General features: G+C 45.6%; 1 protein-coding gene across 4 annotated transcripts in view; it reads left to right on the forward strand.

Moving 5' to 3' along the window:
* The window catches only part of SH2D4A (SH2 domain containing 4A), an 82,899-nt gene that overhangs the window by 10,793 nt on the left and 55,076 nt on the right, over positions 1-17,030 (forward strand). For all 4 annotated transcript variants that reach the window (XM_007961795.3, XM_037983738.2, XM_007961796.3 and 1 more), the window contains exons 3-4: positions 8,288-8,447; positions 10,034-10,205. In XM_007961795.3, the coding sequence (XP_007959986.2) occupies positions 8,288-8,447; positions 10,034-10,205 (332 nt within the window). The remainder of the gene's footprint in view (positions 1-8,287; positions 8,448-10,033; positions 10,206-17,030) is intronic.

Raw genomic sequence — 17,030 nt, forward strand, 5'->3', positions numbered from 1 at the left:
TGATCAGTTCCTCAGCCGCCTCTGATCTAGATGATGTCTCTTGGTATCTTTCTCTTGGAATTGCTGCTCAGTCATGAGCCTCTTGCTCTCTCCCTGTGTTTTTTTTTTCTTCTCTGCCTGCTCCTTGAATATCTGTATTCCCCAGGGGGTGCCTCACACTGCAGTGGTGGTTTGTGATTTTCAGATGAGGCTGGGGGCTCATAGATGCCTTTGAAAATTTACTGAAAGCTTAGAGCTAGGAAAATGCACAGAGACACCATTCTGTGTATAATCTCACAATGTTCACGATTCCCTGAAGCTCGTAGTCTCTCAGGGGTTCACAGATCCTAGGGTAAGGTGAAAGTTCTTATTATCTCCCTAGGGCAACTCTTCTAACCTTTGAAGGTAAAACATCACCTTTATGCCAGTGACTCTCACACCCAGATTGCCAAGCCGGACCTCTCACCGGAGTGTCGGTTGCCTGATGAGCACCTCCGTTCAGAAGACCTGTAAGCCGCACAAGCTTGATGCAAAACTCAGTTCAGCAGCATCACTCCAGCTCTCCCCAGCATCTGCTGGTCCTGCCTTTTACTCTGTGTGATGATGAGTGGTACTGCTCTGTTCCCAGTCACCAAAACCAGAACTCAGGAGCCACGCTGGTTCCTCCCTGACCCTCACCCACCCGCCGAGTCACTGATGTCTTGGATTTTGCTTCATCTGTCCCATTCCATAGAGGTTTCCCACTACCAAGATAGTGGTCTGTTAGGATGTGCCAAGCATAAGTTTTGTATTTATATGATTTCATTTAATCCTCACAAGAATCTGGTCAGGTAAATTTTGCCCCCTTTATTGTTACAAATAAGGAAACATACTTAGAGACATAATTTGCGTGAGACGGTGGTGGAGTTAGGATTTGAACTAAGGTCCACTTCAACTCCAATTCTGTCTGAACTGCTGGCCCTGCGCCCCACTTCTCTGCTCTCCCAACTCTGGGCTTTATAATTTAACTGGGAGACTTCCTAGCTGCGTGGTGAACATCTTTTTTGGGTAACACCGTCAGAACCCTTTCACCTTCCCTGAGCTGCAGGCTTCACTGATCTCCTCTCTATTTTCTAGTTCTTCCATCTGCTTTTCCAGTGGAGGTTCTCTCGTTTCTATGCCACCCCCTGCTTCCTTGGGCTGTAGTGCCATGCAAGTTCCCCAGCTTTCTTTCTGTCCTCGTCTCTAAGCATAAACATTTATTAAAATGTTTAAAAATTGAGTTTGATATTAATAACTTCAGGATTGTTACCTATGCTAACAAATGTAGAAAATAATGGGGAAAGCAACAGTTTGAATCGTTTCAGGAAGTTCTGATAGGAATCGGCCTTGGCCTTCATTAAAATGAATACAGGGCTAGACCTAGCGTTTTCATCACCCCGCTGCTCTGTGGCGCCAGGAAAGTACATGATGACGACTTCACATCCCCGCTTGCCCAGTGGGGTCCTGTGTGTGGTTGCCACCCCAGCGTCCCTTTTCAGTTGCTCCATTTTCACCTTCGAAAGCATTTCATTTTGGACTGTACGAGGTAAGCTGGCCGAAACAGGTCTTGCCATCACTCATGCAGAACGGTTTTGAATTCTGGTCTCAGTGTTTACTGGCTCTGAGATCTTGGGCAAGTTATTTAACTTCCTTGAGCCTCAACTTCCTCATTGTAAAATGGGTGAGTAATCACCTGAGCTGATATTTAGTGACTGATAGGGCCTGGGCATTAACCAGTTGGAAGGGATGTGGCCCCTGCCAGTCAGGCATTTGTCTTCTGGTTTCCGGGTCAGCTGAGGGGAACTGGGGTGTTCCAAAGGAGTGGCCAGAGGGAAGGCAGATCCACTTGGGACAATGTGGCCGTGGTTTCTGGGAGTCTGCCAGCATGGTAACAACCTTGGTGTTGGTGGGCACCTTGTTTCCGTCAGCCCTGATGAGACGCCGCTGTAGTTAATATGGAACATTGCTCCCACTGTCCCCTTTACCTCATAGGAGGCCCTGGTGTTGATTCTCTTTTGCGGCTGTTGGCTCAGTCCTTGGTCTTCTCTTTGTGGGGATAAAGTACATGATTCTCCTTTGCTTTCTCTCTGTTCTCTCTCCCCCCATCGTGTGTGTGTGTGTGTGTGTGTGTGTGTGTGTAGTATGTGTGACAATGTGTGTGCGTGCCTCTCCCCCCTCTCGCACATACATCTTTTACTGTGATTGCCCTTCAGGTTGTATCCAGTGGGGGTGGAAACCAAGGGCTGACTCCGCAAAGGTGAGTCTTAGCCCTCGATCTCCACCTTAGCTGAGTCTAAGGCTGGCATTCACCGCCCCTGAGGAGCTAATCCACACTGATGCCCACGTCTCCCCCTCAGGCGCCCCTGTCGTACCCATCACCTGGGAATTAATCCAACACAACAGTGTTGTGAGTGGCATCACACTGCAACCTAGGACTGGACCAAGCCCGGCCATCTCCTTGCCGGGGACATATGTCACCCCACTTTTATCTGATGTTTTTCAACACTGCCTAGTTATAGGAGGCCCCAGGGGGAAACGTCTCTCAGATCTTAGAGATTTCTCTGCAGAATGAAGTTGGATATATCTCTACTTGGCCGTCCCTTTGTGGTCTGGTTCCGAGCAGGACTGACCCGCCATTCTAGAAAAGTTGGTTTTAGAAAAACTCTTCAAGAAACCCCCAAGATAGCAAACATGAAGAGTCCTGCAGTGTATAAACATGATTCAAGGACTGGGAAGAAAAACCCTCTAATTAAATGGAAGTGCTATAAAAAGCTGCCTCCTTCGCTCACCTCTGATTAAAGAGTGCGTGTAATTTTAAGGTGAAGCAGACAGAAAATCCAGAAGGCCTGGGCGGTGTTCAAGTAGAAAAAGACACGTGCGTGTCCCATTAGGCTCCCTGAAATGTACCTTAAGGAAGCACACTTAAGGAGGTACACTGCGTGCAGAAATGTGCTTCTGTGTATCCATTTTCAACTTCTCTTACCAGCCTGGAGCTTCCCTCACCTCCTTGTCAACACTTTCTTCTTCGCCGACACCTCCTTCTGTCCATTATTCCCTGGGCATCATCTTTGACATCCTTTCTCTCACCTCTTCCCGTACCCCAAGTATACTCCCTGCCTGTGTTTCCCCCATTTAAATAAATAGTTCAGTTATCTGTGCTCTTCAAATGCTCCTTCTGTCCTTTGAGTCTATGGAGCAGTGCCGGGAATGTAGCAGACACTCTGTAAATACTTGCTGAACCAATAACGGAATCCTCCTTTTCCTCTTCACAATAAACTCCAGAGCACACGCTGACTGCCGGCACCAGTTCTCACCATCCCTTCCATCCCGCCTTTGTCGCCTGTCCCCACTGGTGTCCCTAGAATGAGTCTCTCCGAAGCTGAGGCTGCCTGAGACTTTTCTCAGTCTGCATCATCCTCCCCTTCATCTCAGCAGAGCTTGACACTGCCGTGTCCCTTTCCTGTCTCAGCGACATGGCAGGACATTCTCCCTGGTCTCCTCCACTGTTTGGTTATTTGGGGCATCAGAAGCCTCCATGTTTTCATTTGTTTATTGTCAGTCAGGACTGTCTTTTCCTTCCCCTTTCTTCCGCCCTCTGAATAAAGCACCTGCTTTTCCAAGGTTCTCTTGTTGGCTTCGTTCTCTCTATGAGCCCATCTGTGTCAGCAGCTTCAATGACGCCATCTATAGAGTCATTCCCACGTCTACATGGCTAATCTCGGCCTCACTTCTGGACTCCAGTTCTGGATTCTAGATGTCGATTGAATGTCCTCATATGGATTTCTAGTAAAAGTAAAAATGACATAGTCTACGCTTCCAAAACAGCTAATTTTTTTAAACTTCTTAAGCAAATTAATTTTCTTATCACTACTTCTGCCTGTCCCCTGCTGTGTTCCCAGTTAGTGAGTTTCAGGACTCTGGTATCAACTTCGAGTCCTTCCTTAAATCCAGTGGCCTGAACCTTCCTATATTCTTGAACACTGTCCTTTCCTATGCCTGCCCTGTTTAGGACCTGACTGCCTCACTCCCGGTCTTTTTACCCCTAGTCTCTCCCCATTCTCTCTCCAAATGCTGACTGAACACCCACCACATGCCACCCTGGTCCGTCCTATATATACCGACATGTGGAGCAGAGCTTCCTCAATCACTTTCTGATCCTGGCACCATCTGCTCAGAAATATTCATGCGTTCTTCATTGGCCACTCAGATAAAGAATGTGGAAATGATCCATTCTGAGCATTTGTCACCTAGCAGGCATGTGAGGTAGGACTTTCTTACCTCTGTTTATTATAGAAGGACTCAGGCTTGGAGACATAAATTGATGTATGCATGGTCTCATAACTTGTCAAGGGTAAAACTGGGATTTTGCTATAGCTTTCTGGCTCAACTGCAGTACAGGGCCTAAATTTCAGTCCCTTAGCCAGGTGTGTGGGACCCTGTGCCACGTGGCCCTCTGCTCCCCTGTGTGATGGTCAGCCTATGCACACACATGCAGATGACTTCTGGTGCCCCTGTCAGCCCTGGTGGAGACCCTCATTTCCTATTGCCCATGGCTGCCTGCTGATTCCCTTCTCTGTTCTTTGGTCACGCTGTTCTTTGCATCCAGTGTCAAACACACCCTTGCTCTCTGTCTAAATTCCATATCCATCCTCCCATACTCAGTACAAAGAACTTGTCTTATTTCTCCTCTGTCTTTCCAGAGCAATCTGTCCATCCCCTGAATCCTCACTGGACTTAGTAGAAAATCCCCTGTGGTTATAATGTATGCTGCCCTGGCCCTCCAGGGACTTAGTTCCTTTTTTTAAGCATTCCCGTAGCATCCTTTAGCACTGCACCCTATCACCTTTCAAAGTTGTAATAATTTTATAATTAGTTAAGTATCCATGTCTGCTTCCCATAAATAGAATGTTAGTTTCCTGAGGACAGGGACTGGGCTGTCTTGTCCTAAGTGTTCACCTGTGTGACATCTGTTTGGCTCTGTGTCCCCACCCACATCTCATCTTGAATTGTACTCCCCTAATTCCCACATGTTGTGGGAGGGATCTGGTGGGAGACAATTGAATCATGGGGGCAGTTTCCCCCATACTGTTCTCATGGTAGTGAATAAGTCTCATGAGATTTGATGGTTTTATCAGGGGTTTCCACTTTTGCATCTTCCTCACTCTCTCTTTGCCTGCTGCCATCCATGTAAGACGTTACTTGCTCCTCCTTGCCTTCTGCCATGATCGTGAAGCTTCCCCAGTCATGACACTTTAAGTCCAATTAAACCTCTTTCTTTTGTAAATTGCCCAGTCTTGGGTATGTCTTTATCAGCAATATGAAAATGGACTAATACACTGTGTCTACCTCAGTGCCTGACACGTATTAGATCTGTGATGAAGATTCATCAAATGAATCACCTAATGTCTTGCTCCTTCTCTTGTAGACTCTAGGTTACTTGCAGGGGAATGGGCACATCTCTTTCATTCCTTTCCTTCCTGTATCACCTGCAGCATCTAGCTCTACAGTTTGCTAATAGCAAAAACTCATTTTCTGGCTTGTAGAATGAACTACATTGAAGGCCTTGAGAGTCATCTCCTCATCTGGTGTGAAGCCAAGGGTATCCCAGCTAACACTCATTATGCTAGAACAAGTTCCCCCTCCTTCTACAGCTTCAGGGCGTTCCATGGAACCACTTGAAACTCCTCCAGTATCCCTGCTCTCTGAGCTTACTGAAGAGCTCTTAGAGGTGAGGAGTCAGCACAGAGACCATTGTCAGTGCCACTCCGTCAAGAGCCCATTTTTCAGCATCTCGCTAACTCTGACATTTCACATCTCATTCTCTTTCTTCTTGCCAAGAGCCACTTTTTCTTTATGGTCCCGTGTTCCCTCTGTTCCCTCCTTTATAGCTTTCTTGACTCTGCTCCTCTCCTTTGCTCTCTTCTTGGTGTTTGGCTTTGAAGCCCCAACTGTTCATATGCAGTTCTAGGGTATCTCTCCCCACCTGCAGCAATGCCCCTTTTCCTGAAGAGTTCCTGCCCTGCCTGCAGCCTATGGCTTCTCTGGAGGCTGTTCTGGGCTGTCCTAGCTGAGCTGCTGGAATCCCTCTGCTCATCCTTTTTCTTCCCCTGGCACAGTGCCACCTGCCATCCTTTCTGGGCATCTTCCTCTTGCTGTCAAAAAAAAAATACCGACAGAGAACTACTTAGGTGAAGGCTGAGAGGCTGACACCATAAAAATATTATTAGTTGGCCTGAGAGAGTGTAATAAAGGGAGTTTTATGAGGTATGACAGCTTTCTAAAGTTAATGAACCATCTGGCATTACGTCAAACAGACAACGAGCTTGCCAGGAGCTGGCACTGGTGCCCAGCCCCATTTGGGCATGGAGGGATTGACCTTCCCCTCCTTACCTGGCAGCCACATTCGCTGTTTCTCCACAGTGAACTCAGTAAATGGGAATTCTTGGGTAGTGCAGAGTCTGAGTCTATTCCCTCTGCCCAGTATCTCTGTTTAGAACATACTGCAGGAGTATCCATTGTACCAAGAAGGGTAGAAAGCGTCAAAAGAAAGCATAAGCCTGGCTTTGAGCAGCCTGCTTTGGTAATGTATCCCGAGGCCACAGTACAAAAGTCAACAATACATTGGACCTTAATTGGAAACTTCCTTTGACTTAGTGTGAAAGGACAAGACACAATCCCAGTGTGGATATTTCGCTCATCAAACAGGGCCCAGCACATGCACCAGCCAGGTGCCCTCTTCCATGCAGTCAGCACCACTGCTAGTTTGGGGTCTTGACTAGAGGTCCAGCTTTGGCCCACAGTTGCCCTGGGTAGGCCTGATAGACTCAGGGATGATCTCTGTTGGCCTCTCCTAGGTAAGCTCCACCTGCCTCCGGTTTAAGGGAGCATGACCCATGTGGCCGCATTTCAAGAGCACTAGGATGTAATCTAACCTGTGAGGCCAATTGTAAACAAGGGTTATTTAAGTAGCTTCACCAAGTATCACACTACCTGGTCATATTATCTTCTCACAGGCTGGTGTGAATCTCTGAGGCAGCCATATAAGTAAATAATAGGCTAGCAATGATAGCAGTTAACCTCTATTGAACTCCTATTATGTGGCAGGCACTAGGGGAAGAACTTGGCACAGGTAGCCTGCCTAGCCACAGCAACCCTACGTAGCAGATATTGGTAGTCCCATTTTGCAGATGAGGAAATTGAGCCTAAAGAGTTTAAATAAGTTGTCCAAGTCACATAGCTCATAAGTGGCAGGGCTAGGATTTGAACTCAAGCTGGTCTAAATCTAAAATGCCTCTTTATCTGAGGCAAGAGGATTGCTTGAAGCCAAAAGTTTGAGACCAGCCTGGGCAACAAAGCAAAGCCCTATCTCTACAAAAAATTTTAAAAATTAGCTGGGCATGGTAGTGCATGCCTGTAGTCCTAACTACTATGATCTCACCTCTGCACTCCAGCCTGAGTGACAGAGCAAGACACTATTTCTAAAATAAAATAATAAATACAAATAAAATACAATAAAAATAAAAGTAAAATAAAATGATAAAACCTGCTTTTTACCCACCAGTGAAGCTTGTGAACATAGTACAAATACCACACCCTTGAGCAGCTGTGGAATTCTGGGTTACAGGGAGATTGTTAGATTTAAGAGATTATGGTGTGAAGTGCTAGCTCTGTTACCCTAAAGGATAATGCAAACAATGAATGCTTTCTTCCCATTTCAGTTTCTTCATTTATAAAATAGGCACATGCCGCCGGGTACAGTGGCTCACACTTGTAATCCCAGCACTTTGGGAGACTGAGGTGGGTGGATCACAAGGTCAGGAGTTCAAGACCAGCCTGGCCAAGATGGTGAAACCCTGTCTCTACTAAAAATACAAAAATTAGCCAGGTGTGGTGGCAGGTACCTGTAATCCCAGCTGCTTGGGAGACTGAGGCGGGGAATTGCTTGAACCCAGAAGGCGGAAGTTGCAATGAGCCAAGATCATGCCACCTGACTCCAGCCTGGGCAACAGAGCGAGACTGTGTCAAAAAAAAAAAAAAAAAAAAGCACATGCAAAAAACATACCCCTAATATTTTTAAAACAAATATTTTCACTGAAGCTGCCTCTCACTGCCACCACTGCCATTGCCACCTACGGATGTTCCTGAGCAGTTGGAAGTTCCTTGTCTCATCTAATATTAGGGTCTTTGAAAATATATATATATATAAGATGAGAATATAGGGAAATAGTAATCTATGACTAAAGATATTTGTCCAATCTGAATTTTTTGTTTGTGTGTTTGTTTGCAGAGAATGGCAAATCCGTTCATTGGAAGCTGGGAGCCGATAAGGAAGTCTGGGTGTGGGTGATGGGCGAACACCATCTAGATAAACCCTATGATGTGCTCTGTGATGAAATTATTGCTGAGAGGGCCCGGCTGAAGGCAGGACAGGAGGCAGAAGAGCTCAGGTATGCGATCTGCAGACCAACCAGAGACTTAAAGACCCTCCAGACATTAGAAAACATTGCAAACACGCCCCTTGTTCCCAGTATCTGGTGGGAGAGTGGGGTTGGGTTGGAGGGTCACGAAAGTCATTTTGGATCTCTTTGGAAGGTTGACTTAGGCTTTTGGTCTAAAGACCTTTTGGATCTCTTTAGAAGGTTGATTTAGGCTTTTGGTCTCAAGTCTTTGATAGCACTAAAGACCTCATGAAAGTCTTTAGTGCTGTCACATCCGCTGCTTCCTCCCCCTGCTTGTCATTCCAGTTTTGATCTGCATGAGTGTGTGAGTTCCCCAGTGATCACCCGTGGCTGCACTAGAGTCATGTGAGAGCAGTGCAGGCCGACGCAGCTGAGGATCTGGAACATATGTGAGAAATGCAGTGACTGTGCAAGCTTCAGGCCCTCCAAGGAGATCACTCAGATACAGGCGGCTGGATAATCAGGCTCTTTAGGTGCCTACACCATGCAAGGTGCTGGGAATTCAAAGAGAAACAGGGAGCTTCCAGTCTAGGAGGAGAAGTAGACAGATGCACAGCTCACTACGGCCAGTGCAGGCTGTGATTTGGCTATAATGAAGGTATAAACAGAGTTTACCAAGCATAGGTGGGAACCTATCATTCCGATCCACAGACGAGGTGAAATCTGAACCAAACCTTGAAAGGAGTGGTTTTCCAGCTACAGAAGGCCAAGAAGGAAAGTGCAGGCAGAGGGCTTAACCAAGGCCCCTAGACTTGACTACGGATGGTTCTTTGGGGAATGATGAGGTCTTCTGAGCATTTGGAATACCCTTGGGCAACTGCTTCAGAGGCCAGATTTGGGAGTTTGGACCTTATTCTGTGGACAGTGAGGTTTTTCAATAGAGAAGTGATATCAACTGCAGATGTAGGAAGGTAACTCGGAGGGAAACTGAGGCAGGTGATGACACTCCTCTGCTGGGTAGCTGGGGTGCTCTGGGTGTCCTTCTCTGGCTCTGGGCAGTGATGTTGACAGCATTACTCTGAGATGCTGAAGTGGAAATTGGGACAGACATGAGGACCACAGTTTAGTTCCCAAGGGCTAGGGATGCAAAGCAGACTCTGTGACACAATGGATGGTGCATTGGACTTTCAAGGGCTGGGATGCTGCCCACTAGTGCCTGTAACTTTAAAACTATCAATGGACATATGAAGATAAAGGAATTATTTAATGACCGATTGGAAGGAGATGGTATGTTCTAATAGGTTAACTTGTAAACCAGGAGTTGGGCAGACCAGGATTCAGATTTTGGCTGTACCACTATGTGGTCTTGGATGAATTACAAAATTTCTTGGAGCTCTTATAACAAAGTGAGGATGACAATGCCTTCCTCATAGGGTTGTGATGAGGATGAAGTTAACGTCTTTACACTGAGGGAAACTGAGGCAGGTGACGGCACAGGGCCCAGCATGTTAGAAGCACTCAGTAAGTGGTGTCTGTTACTGGTTTTCATGTATTTTGAATGTCGACATCTGCTTTGGAAAAGCTCTTCCTGTTGTAGAATGGTTTTTGAGAATGTTACTTTTGTCTCTCTTCAGAAAAACTCACTCTGAAGAATTCACCAATAGCTTGAAAACAAAATCACAGTACCATGATCTGCAGCCTCCAGATAACCAGCAGACTAAAGACATCTGCAAGACAGTGACAGAGAAGGAGGAATTGGAGCAAGGATCTAGCCCATCCCCAACCCTGGAGGACGAGAAAATCCGAGTGAGTCCTTCCTGTCTGTACGTGTGCGGCATTTCATCACGGGGGAGAAAAAGCTATTGAGGCCACTGAGACCACTGTGGCCGAGTGTCAGGATCCTCCACTGGCTTTCTTGGGAGAAATTCCTCCTAACTTTAAGGTCCTCTTGCTCATGTCCCTTGAGGGATTTACCTTCCCTGCTACTTCGTGAAAAATAAAGCACCCCTATTTCGTGAGACTGAAAGTACCAGGCGAGAACGCTAGGAATGCAGCTTGGCATTTTAAGATATTTTCAGGTTCTCCCCATTGCTGCCCCATTATATGTCTTCTGTTACAGCGGAGGTTGGCAAACATTTTCTGTAAAGTGCAACATAATAAATGGTTTAGGCTTTATGGGCCATGCCGTCTTTCTCACAGCTATACACAAATGAATGATCATGGCTGTGTTCCAATAAAACTTTATTTTCAAGGACAAGCAGAGGGGCAGATCTGGCCTGTTCACGATGTAGATGACTTTCTACCGAGTCTCCACCTTTTTGTTGCCGACTCTAAACATCAGTGCTTGTTTGGCTTCATTGGCTCTGCCTGTGACTGTGGGGACAGTTACTTCCCCAACATAATAGAAATTTTATACTCAGAATTGGTATGAATTCTCTTATGGTTCGGGTGGTTTAAAAAACGCAAACATAATTTGCTGGCTGGATTATAGTTTGGGAGAACAATAAAACTATATTATGAAGTACCTTATTCTGCCAGGAATTTAATTACAACTGAGAATTAACAGGGATTCGCAGTTGTCTGATTTCCATTCATGTCTCCAGCCCGGCAGCACTGGTTGTGTGTGCTTTTGACTTCTTTGAGGCTATCAGATGGGAATACAGATATCTCCTGCTTCCTTCTAGGGCCTAGTGAGACTCTGATAACTAACACGGTCAGGGGGTTATTCCACAGCAAAGCACACTGCTGAGTGTCTCCTGTGATCCTTTTACAGTAACATGAACTAGAGACATTTGTCCATTTTACAGCTGGGGAAACTGAGGCCAGGTGTGGTTAAGCAACCTGCCCAAGGTCTTATTCCAACCCAGGTCTGCAGGACCCCCAGGCTATTCCTTAAATATTAACTGTTAACTCCTTAACTCTTAACTCTCGTATTTGGTTGTGTCGTTAATATGAGGGCCCTGAAGAAGCTTTTTATGAAGGGCTACAAATATGAGGCTCAAAATATTTAAGAAGAAAAAATTCTAAATTTGGTTTTTCCTCTCGGAATCAGCCCTGGGCGCGCTTCCCACATCCTCAGCGAGGCCTCCATGCCTCCCCAGGCGTGCTTTGCACTCAGCATGCGTAACACCAGACTCCCCCAACACGGCTCCCTTTCCTACACCCATAAAACCAAGAACAATAGCAACAAGAAGAAAGCTCCTTCCAGAGTATTAATTATGGAGCTGAGTGTGGTTGCTCACATTTGTAATCTCAGTGCTTTTGGAGGCCAAGGCAGGAGGATCCCTTTTGAGGCCAGGAGTTTCAGACAAGCCTGGGCACAATCCTGTAGAGATAGTGAGACCCCCATCTCTACAAAAAATAAAATAAAAATAGCCAAGCATGGTGGTTCATGCCTGTAGTCCTAGCAACTCAGGAGGCTGAGGCAGGAGGATCGATTGAGCCCAGGAATTTGAGGCTGCAGTGAGCTCTGATTATACTACTGTACTGTAGCCTGGGCGACCGAGTGATACCCTGACTCTTAAGAAAAAAAGGAAGTTTTAAGTATGTATGCTTATCTCTGTGCTTGAATTACAGTACTTTTTTAGATCTTTTTTTTCAAAAGTAGGACAGAAGATTAAAATGGAAATTAAAATAGATACCACAGTTATTATTCTTTAACCATCTCATAAATATTACATTGAGAGTGGCACTGTTCCATTCCTTAGGTGCCTGCTAAACTGTCATATGGAAGGAGATGGGGGCAGTGGAGAAAGAAACAATTAGATACAAGGAATACAGAAATAGATGGGTGACAGGTTTTTATATTTCTGCTTTTTATCTTTCCCTGTGTCAGAGAAGATGCTGTCAGGGGCTGCTGTGATATTTGCTGAAGTTCACTCTGACAGCGGGCCACGCAGCGAGGAAGCTGATCTTCACAGCTAGTGTGAGCATTTAAAGAGGTGTCTGCTACCTCTTAGACAATTGACTCGATGGTACATTTACATTTTTATTGTAAGTTCTGTATATGTCACTATAGTGGCCTGAATATTTATCCCCCGAAATTCATGTCCACCTAGAACCTCAGAATGTGAGCTTATTTGGAAATAGATGTTTCCAGATGTAATTAAAGGATCTCAAGATGAGATTGCCCTGGATTTAGGGCAGACCCTAAATCCCATGACAGGTGTCCTTATAAGAGGAGAGCCAAGGGAAATGTGAGAGAGGGTGTACTAGTCTGTTTTCACGCTGCTGATAAAGACATACCCGAGATTGGGCAGTTGACAAAAGAAAGAGGCTTAATGGACTTACAGTTCCACGTAGCTGGGGAGGCCTCACAGTCACTGTGGAACGTGAAAGGCACGTCTAACATGGCAGCAGACAAGAGAAGAGAGCTTGTGCAGGGAAATTCCCCTTTATAAAACCATCAGATCTCATGAGACCCACTCACTATCACAAGAACACTGTGGGGAAGACCCGCCCCCATGATTCAACCGCCTCCCACCAGGTTCCTTCCACAATACATGGGAATTGTGGGAGTTGCAATTCAAGAGGAGATTTGGGTGGGGACACAACCAAACCCTATCAGACGGAAACACTGGGAAGAAGGCCGAGTGAAGAAAGAGGCAGAAAGTGGAGTTATGCTGCTACAAGATGGGAGCCACCAGAAGCTGGAAGAGGGAGCACAGCCCTGCACAGCCTTGATTTCTGACTCTAGCCTCCAGAACTGTGAGAGCGTAAATATCTGTTGTTTTAAGCCACCAAGTTTATGGCCATTCCTTGCAGCAGCCTTGGGTAGTGAATGCAGTTACTTCGCATTGACTTTCTCAGAAATGTTTCATTATGCTACCCTAATTATTAAAGAGTTATTAAAATGGAGAAGCAACCATTTTAGAGAGACAAACCTGCTTTCTGGAAAACCAAAAATAAGTTGAATCCTGCATCCCTCACCTCCTCGTGCTGTAGCTTTTAGCTCTTGAGTTTCTCCTGCTATAAAAAGGGGAGAAACCATCTATTTGTTAGGCAGAATAATGGCAAATATATCCACATTTAGATCTCTAGGACACGCTACTTTACATGGATCCGGGGACTCTGCCTCTGGGACCGAGGTTAAGGACTTTGAGATGGAAGATTATCCTTGAATATCCAGGCAGGCCCAGCTTAATCGCATGAGTCCTTAAAGCAGAGACTCTTTCCCGGTTGAGGTCAGAGGGAGATGTGGCTATAGGATAATGACAAGAGACATGTGATGTTCCTGGCTTTGATGATGGAGGAAGAGACCATGCGTGAAACAAGGAACGGAAGCAGCTTCTAGAAGCTGGAAGAGGCAAGGAATCGGATTCTCCTTGAGTCTATGGAAGGCACGCAGCTCTGTTGACACCTTGATGTTGGCCTAGGGTTGGGTCTCTGACCTACCGAAATGTATCCTAATTTGTGTTGTTCAAAAGCACTGAGTTTATTGTAATTTGTTACAGCAGCAATGGAAAACCAATACAATCTGGTAGGATTTTGTGATGAGTAAGTGAGGTATTGTATTAGTCAGGGTTCTCTAGAGGGAGAGGACTAATAGGATAGACATATATATGAAAGGGAGTTTATTAAGGAGTATTAACTCACACGATCACAAGGTAAAGTCCCACAACAGGCCACCTGCAAGCTGAGGAGCCAGGAAGCTGGTCCAAGTCCCCAAACGTCAAAAGTAGGGAAGCCAACAGTGCAGCCTTCAGTCTGCGGCTGAAGGCCTTAGAGCCCCTGGCAAACCAACGGCATGCATCCAAGAGTCCAAAAGCTGAAGAACTTGGAGTTCGATGTTTGAGGGCAGGAAGCATCTAGCACAGGAGAAGGATGGAGGCTGGAAGACTCAGCAGGTCTAGTCCTTCCATGTTCCTCTTCCTGCTTTTATCCTAGCCATGCTGGCAGCTAATTAGATGGTACCCACCCAGATTGAGGGTGGGTCTGCCTTTCCCAGTCCACTGACTCAAATGTGAATCTCCTTTGGCAACACCCTTGCAGGCACACCCAGGAACAATACTTTGCATCCTTCAATCCATCAAGTTGACACTCACTATTAACTATCAGGGATATTAAATACTGAGCACTTATTTCAGTGCCTCCAAACACATATCAGATATTTAGTTAGCTCACTTTCCTCTTCCCTATACATTTTGTTATTATTTTTTCTTTTTGAGGCAGGGTCTCACTCTCCCCCAAGGGTGGAGTGTAGTGGCGCAATCATAGCTCACTGCTGCCTTGAACTCCTGGGCTCAAGCAATACTCCCTCAGCCTCTCTAGTAGCTAGAACTACAGGCACAGGCCACCACCCCAAGCTGATTTTAACAATTATTTATAGTGATGGGATCTTGCTGTGTTGCCCAGGCTGGTCTTAAACTCCTGGTCTCAGGTGATCCTGCCATCTCAGCTGCCCAAAGTTCTGGGAGTACAGGTGTAAGCCACTGTGGCCGGCCCCTATACATTTTTCTTAGCTTAAATATATCGACAGTGAGGAGAGGATCCCAAGGTTGATTGATTTACTCATAACATATTTTGAGTACCCAATAGGTGCTAAGTATTGAAGTTATGATACTGGAGTAAAACAGAATCACTGCTCTCATGACGTTTTAGTTGGGGAGGGAGAGAGAGACATCACATAATATATAATTTCAAACAGTAACAAGTGCTGTGACATGAGGGATAGGTTTCTCTTCACACCAATTACATTAGCACTTGGGCAGCTCCATGAAGCCAAGGATGGCTTTGCAGAGGACATGGCCCCTAGGGCTGGCAGTTCCAGCTGAGGAACAGTGTGGCAAAGGCTCCATAGCTGGCGGGAAAGTGGGCTTTGGAGGAGCCAAAGGGGCCAGTGTGACTGGAGTGCAGAAGCAGGGAAAGCATTGTGGGGGGAGGGCAGGGCCAGACAAGACAGGGTCTTGGGGGCGACTTACATGTTTTGACTCTTTTCAAGAACATTTGGAAACTGTCAGTGATTATCGAGCAAGGGGTTGAGGTGATCAGGTTTATATTTTGAAAAGGAGGGATCATTCTTGCATCAGAGAGGGTGGAGGAACAAGGTAGCGTGACCAGGTTTCTAAGCTTGGATGCCTGGGAGAATAAGGTGTCAGCAGGATGGACAGGCGTGTCTGGAGGAAGAGCTGATGTTAAAGGAGAAGATGATTCTAGCTGAGATGCATCAGGATTTCCCAGGCTACTTGCAGCAGTAGTCGTGGTGGATACACACTGATTTTTTTTCTTTTTCTTTTTCTTGTTTTTGAGACAGGGGCTTGCTCTATCACCCAGGCTGAAATACAGTGGCACAATCATAAGCTCTCTGTAACCTCCAACTCCTGGGCTCAAGTTATCCTTCAGCCTCAGCCTCCTGAGTAGCTAGGACTACAGGCACATGCGTGGCTAGCTTTTAAATTTTTTGTAGAGACAGGGTTCCACTGTGTTGCCCAGGCTGGTCTTGAACTCCTGGGTTCGAGTGATCCTCCTGTCTCAGCCTCCCAGAGTGCTGGAATTACAGGTGTGAGCCACTACACCTAGCCAGGCTGATCTTATACATGTGATTTAGAGTTCACAACACTCCTGTGAAACAGACAATACATTACCATTTCTTTTGTACAGATGAAGAAACAAATGTTCGAAGAGATTAAGTGATTAACCCCAAAATTACAGTTAGAATGCCCTCATTTTTGTATGTCTACTTTAATCCCCACTCTCATTGTAACTTTGACGTATTTAAAACAGAATGCATCACTGCCCCCAGGCCTTCTCCTTTAGAAGGGAACTCCGGTTTCTGGTGAGAAACCAAGACTGGAGCTTTAGGACGCATCCCACGTGTTTCCAAAATGCAATTCAGATTTGCACAGTAAGGATTAAAGATTTCCAAATTTCTGCTATAATTTATTTTAACTCTAATATCTAAAAGTATATTGTCATGTCTTCAAAATTGCATTGTATACACAAGGCCCAACATCTGTTATAAAAAAATCTTCAAGCAGTTTTTATTGAAGTTAGTGACCGTAATCCTTATCTGAGTAACTCTGGGGGGATTTAAAGAACAATCAATCTTCCAGGATTATCAACAATATTCAAGGGAAATCAGCTATAAATTTATTAAAGTAAAGCTGTCTTGTTAGATTTGTAGTAAATTTCCAATGAAAGATCATCACTGGGACTCACGCCTGTAATCTCTGCACTTTGGGAGGCCGAGGCAGATGGATCACTTGAAGCCAGGAGTTCAACACCAGTTCAACATGGCAAAACCCTGTCTCTACAAAAAACACAAAAATTAATCAGGCATGGTGGCATGTACCTATAGTCCCAGCTGCTTGGGAGGCTGAGATGGGAGATCACTTTAGCTGGGCAGGCAGAAGTTGCAGTGAGCTATGATCACGCCACTCTACTCCAGCCTGGGTGACAGAGCAAAGCCCTGTCTTTAAAAAAAAAAAAAAAAAAAAAATCGTCACTAGAAACTGTGCCCCATTTTCTAATAAAATACTCCAGACCTGAATCAGAATGCACTTCTTACCAGTCTGATCTAAAATCTACCGAGGGCTGTGGAGAATGGGTGAAAATTAAATTCAACCCAAATATTGATGTGTATTCAGCATTATAGAATCTCTTGTGGAGGAGTCAGTTCTTTTAGGAGGTAGT

The sequence above is a fragment of the Chlorocebus sabaeus genome, chromosome 8 (genome assembly GCF_047675955.1).
Source record: "Chlorocebus sabaeus isolate Y175 chromosome 8, mChlSab1.0.hap1, whole genome shotgun sequence".
In the NCBI taxonomy this organism is placed as follows: Eukaryota; Metazoa; Chordata; class Mammalia; order Primates; family Cercopithecidae; genus Chlorocebus; species Chlorocebus sabaeus.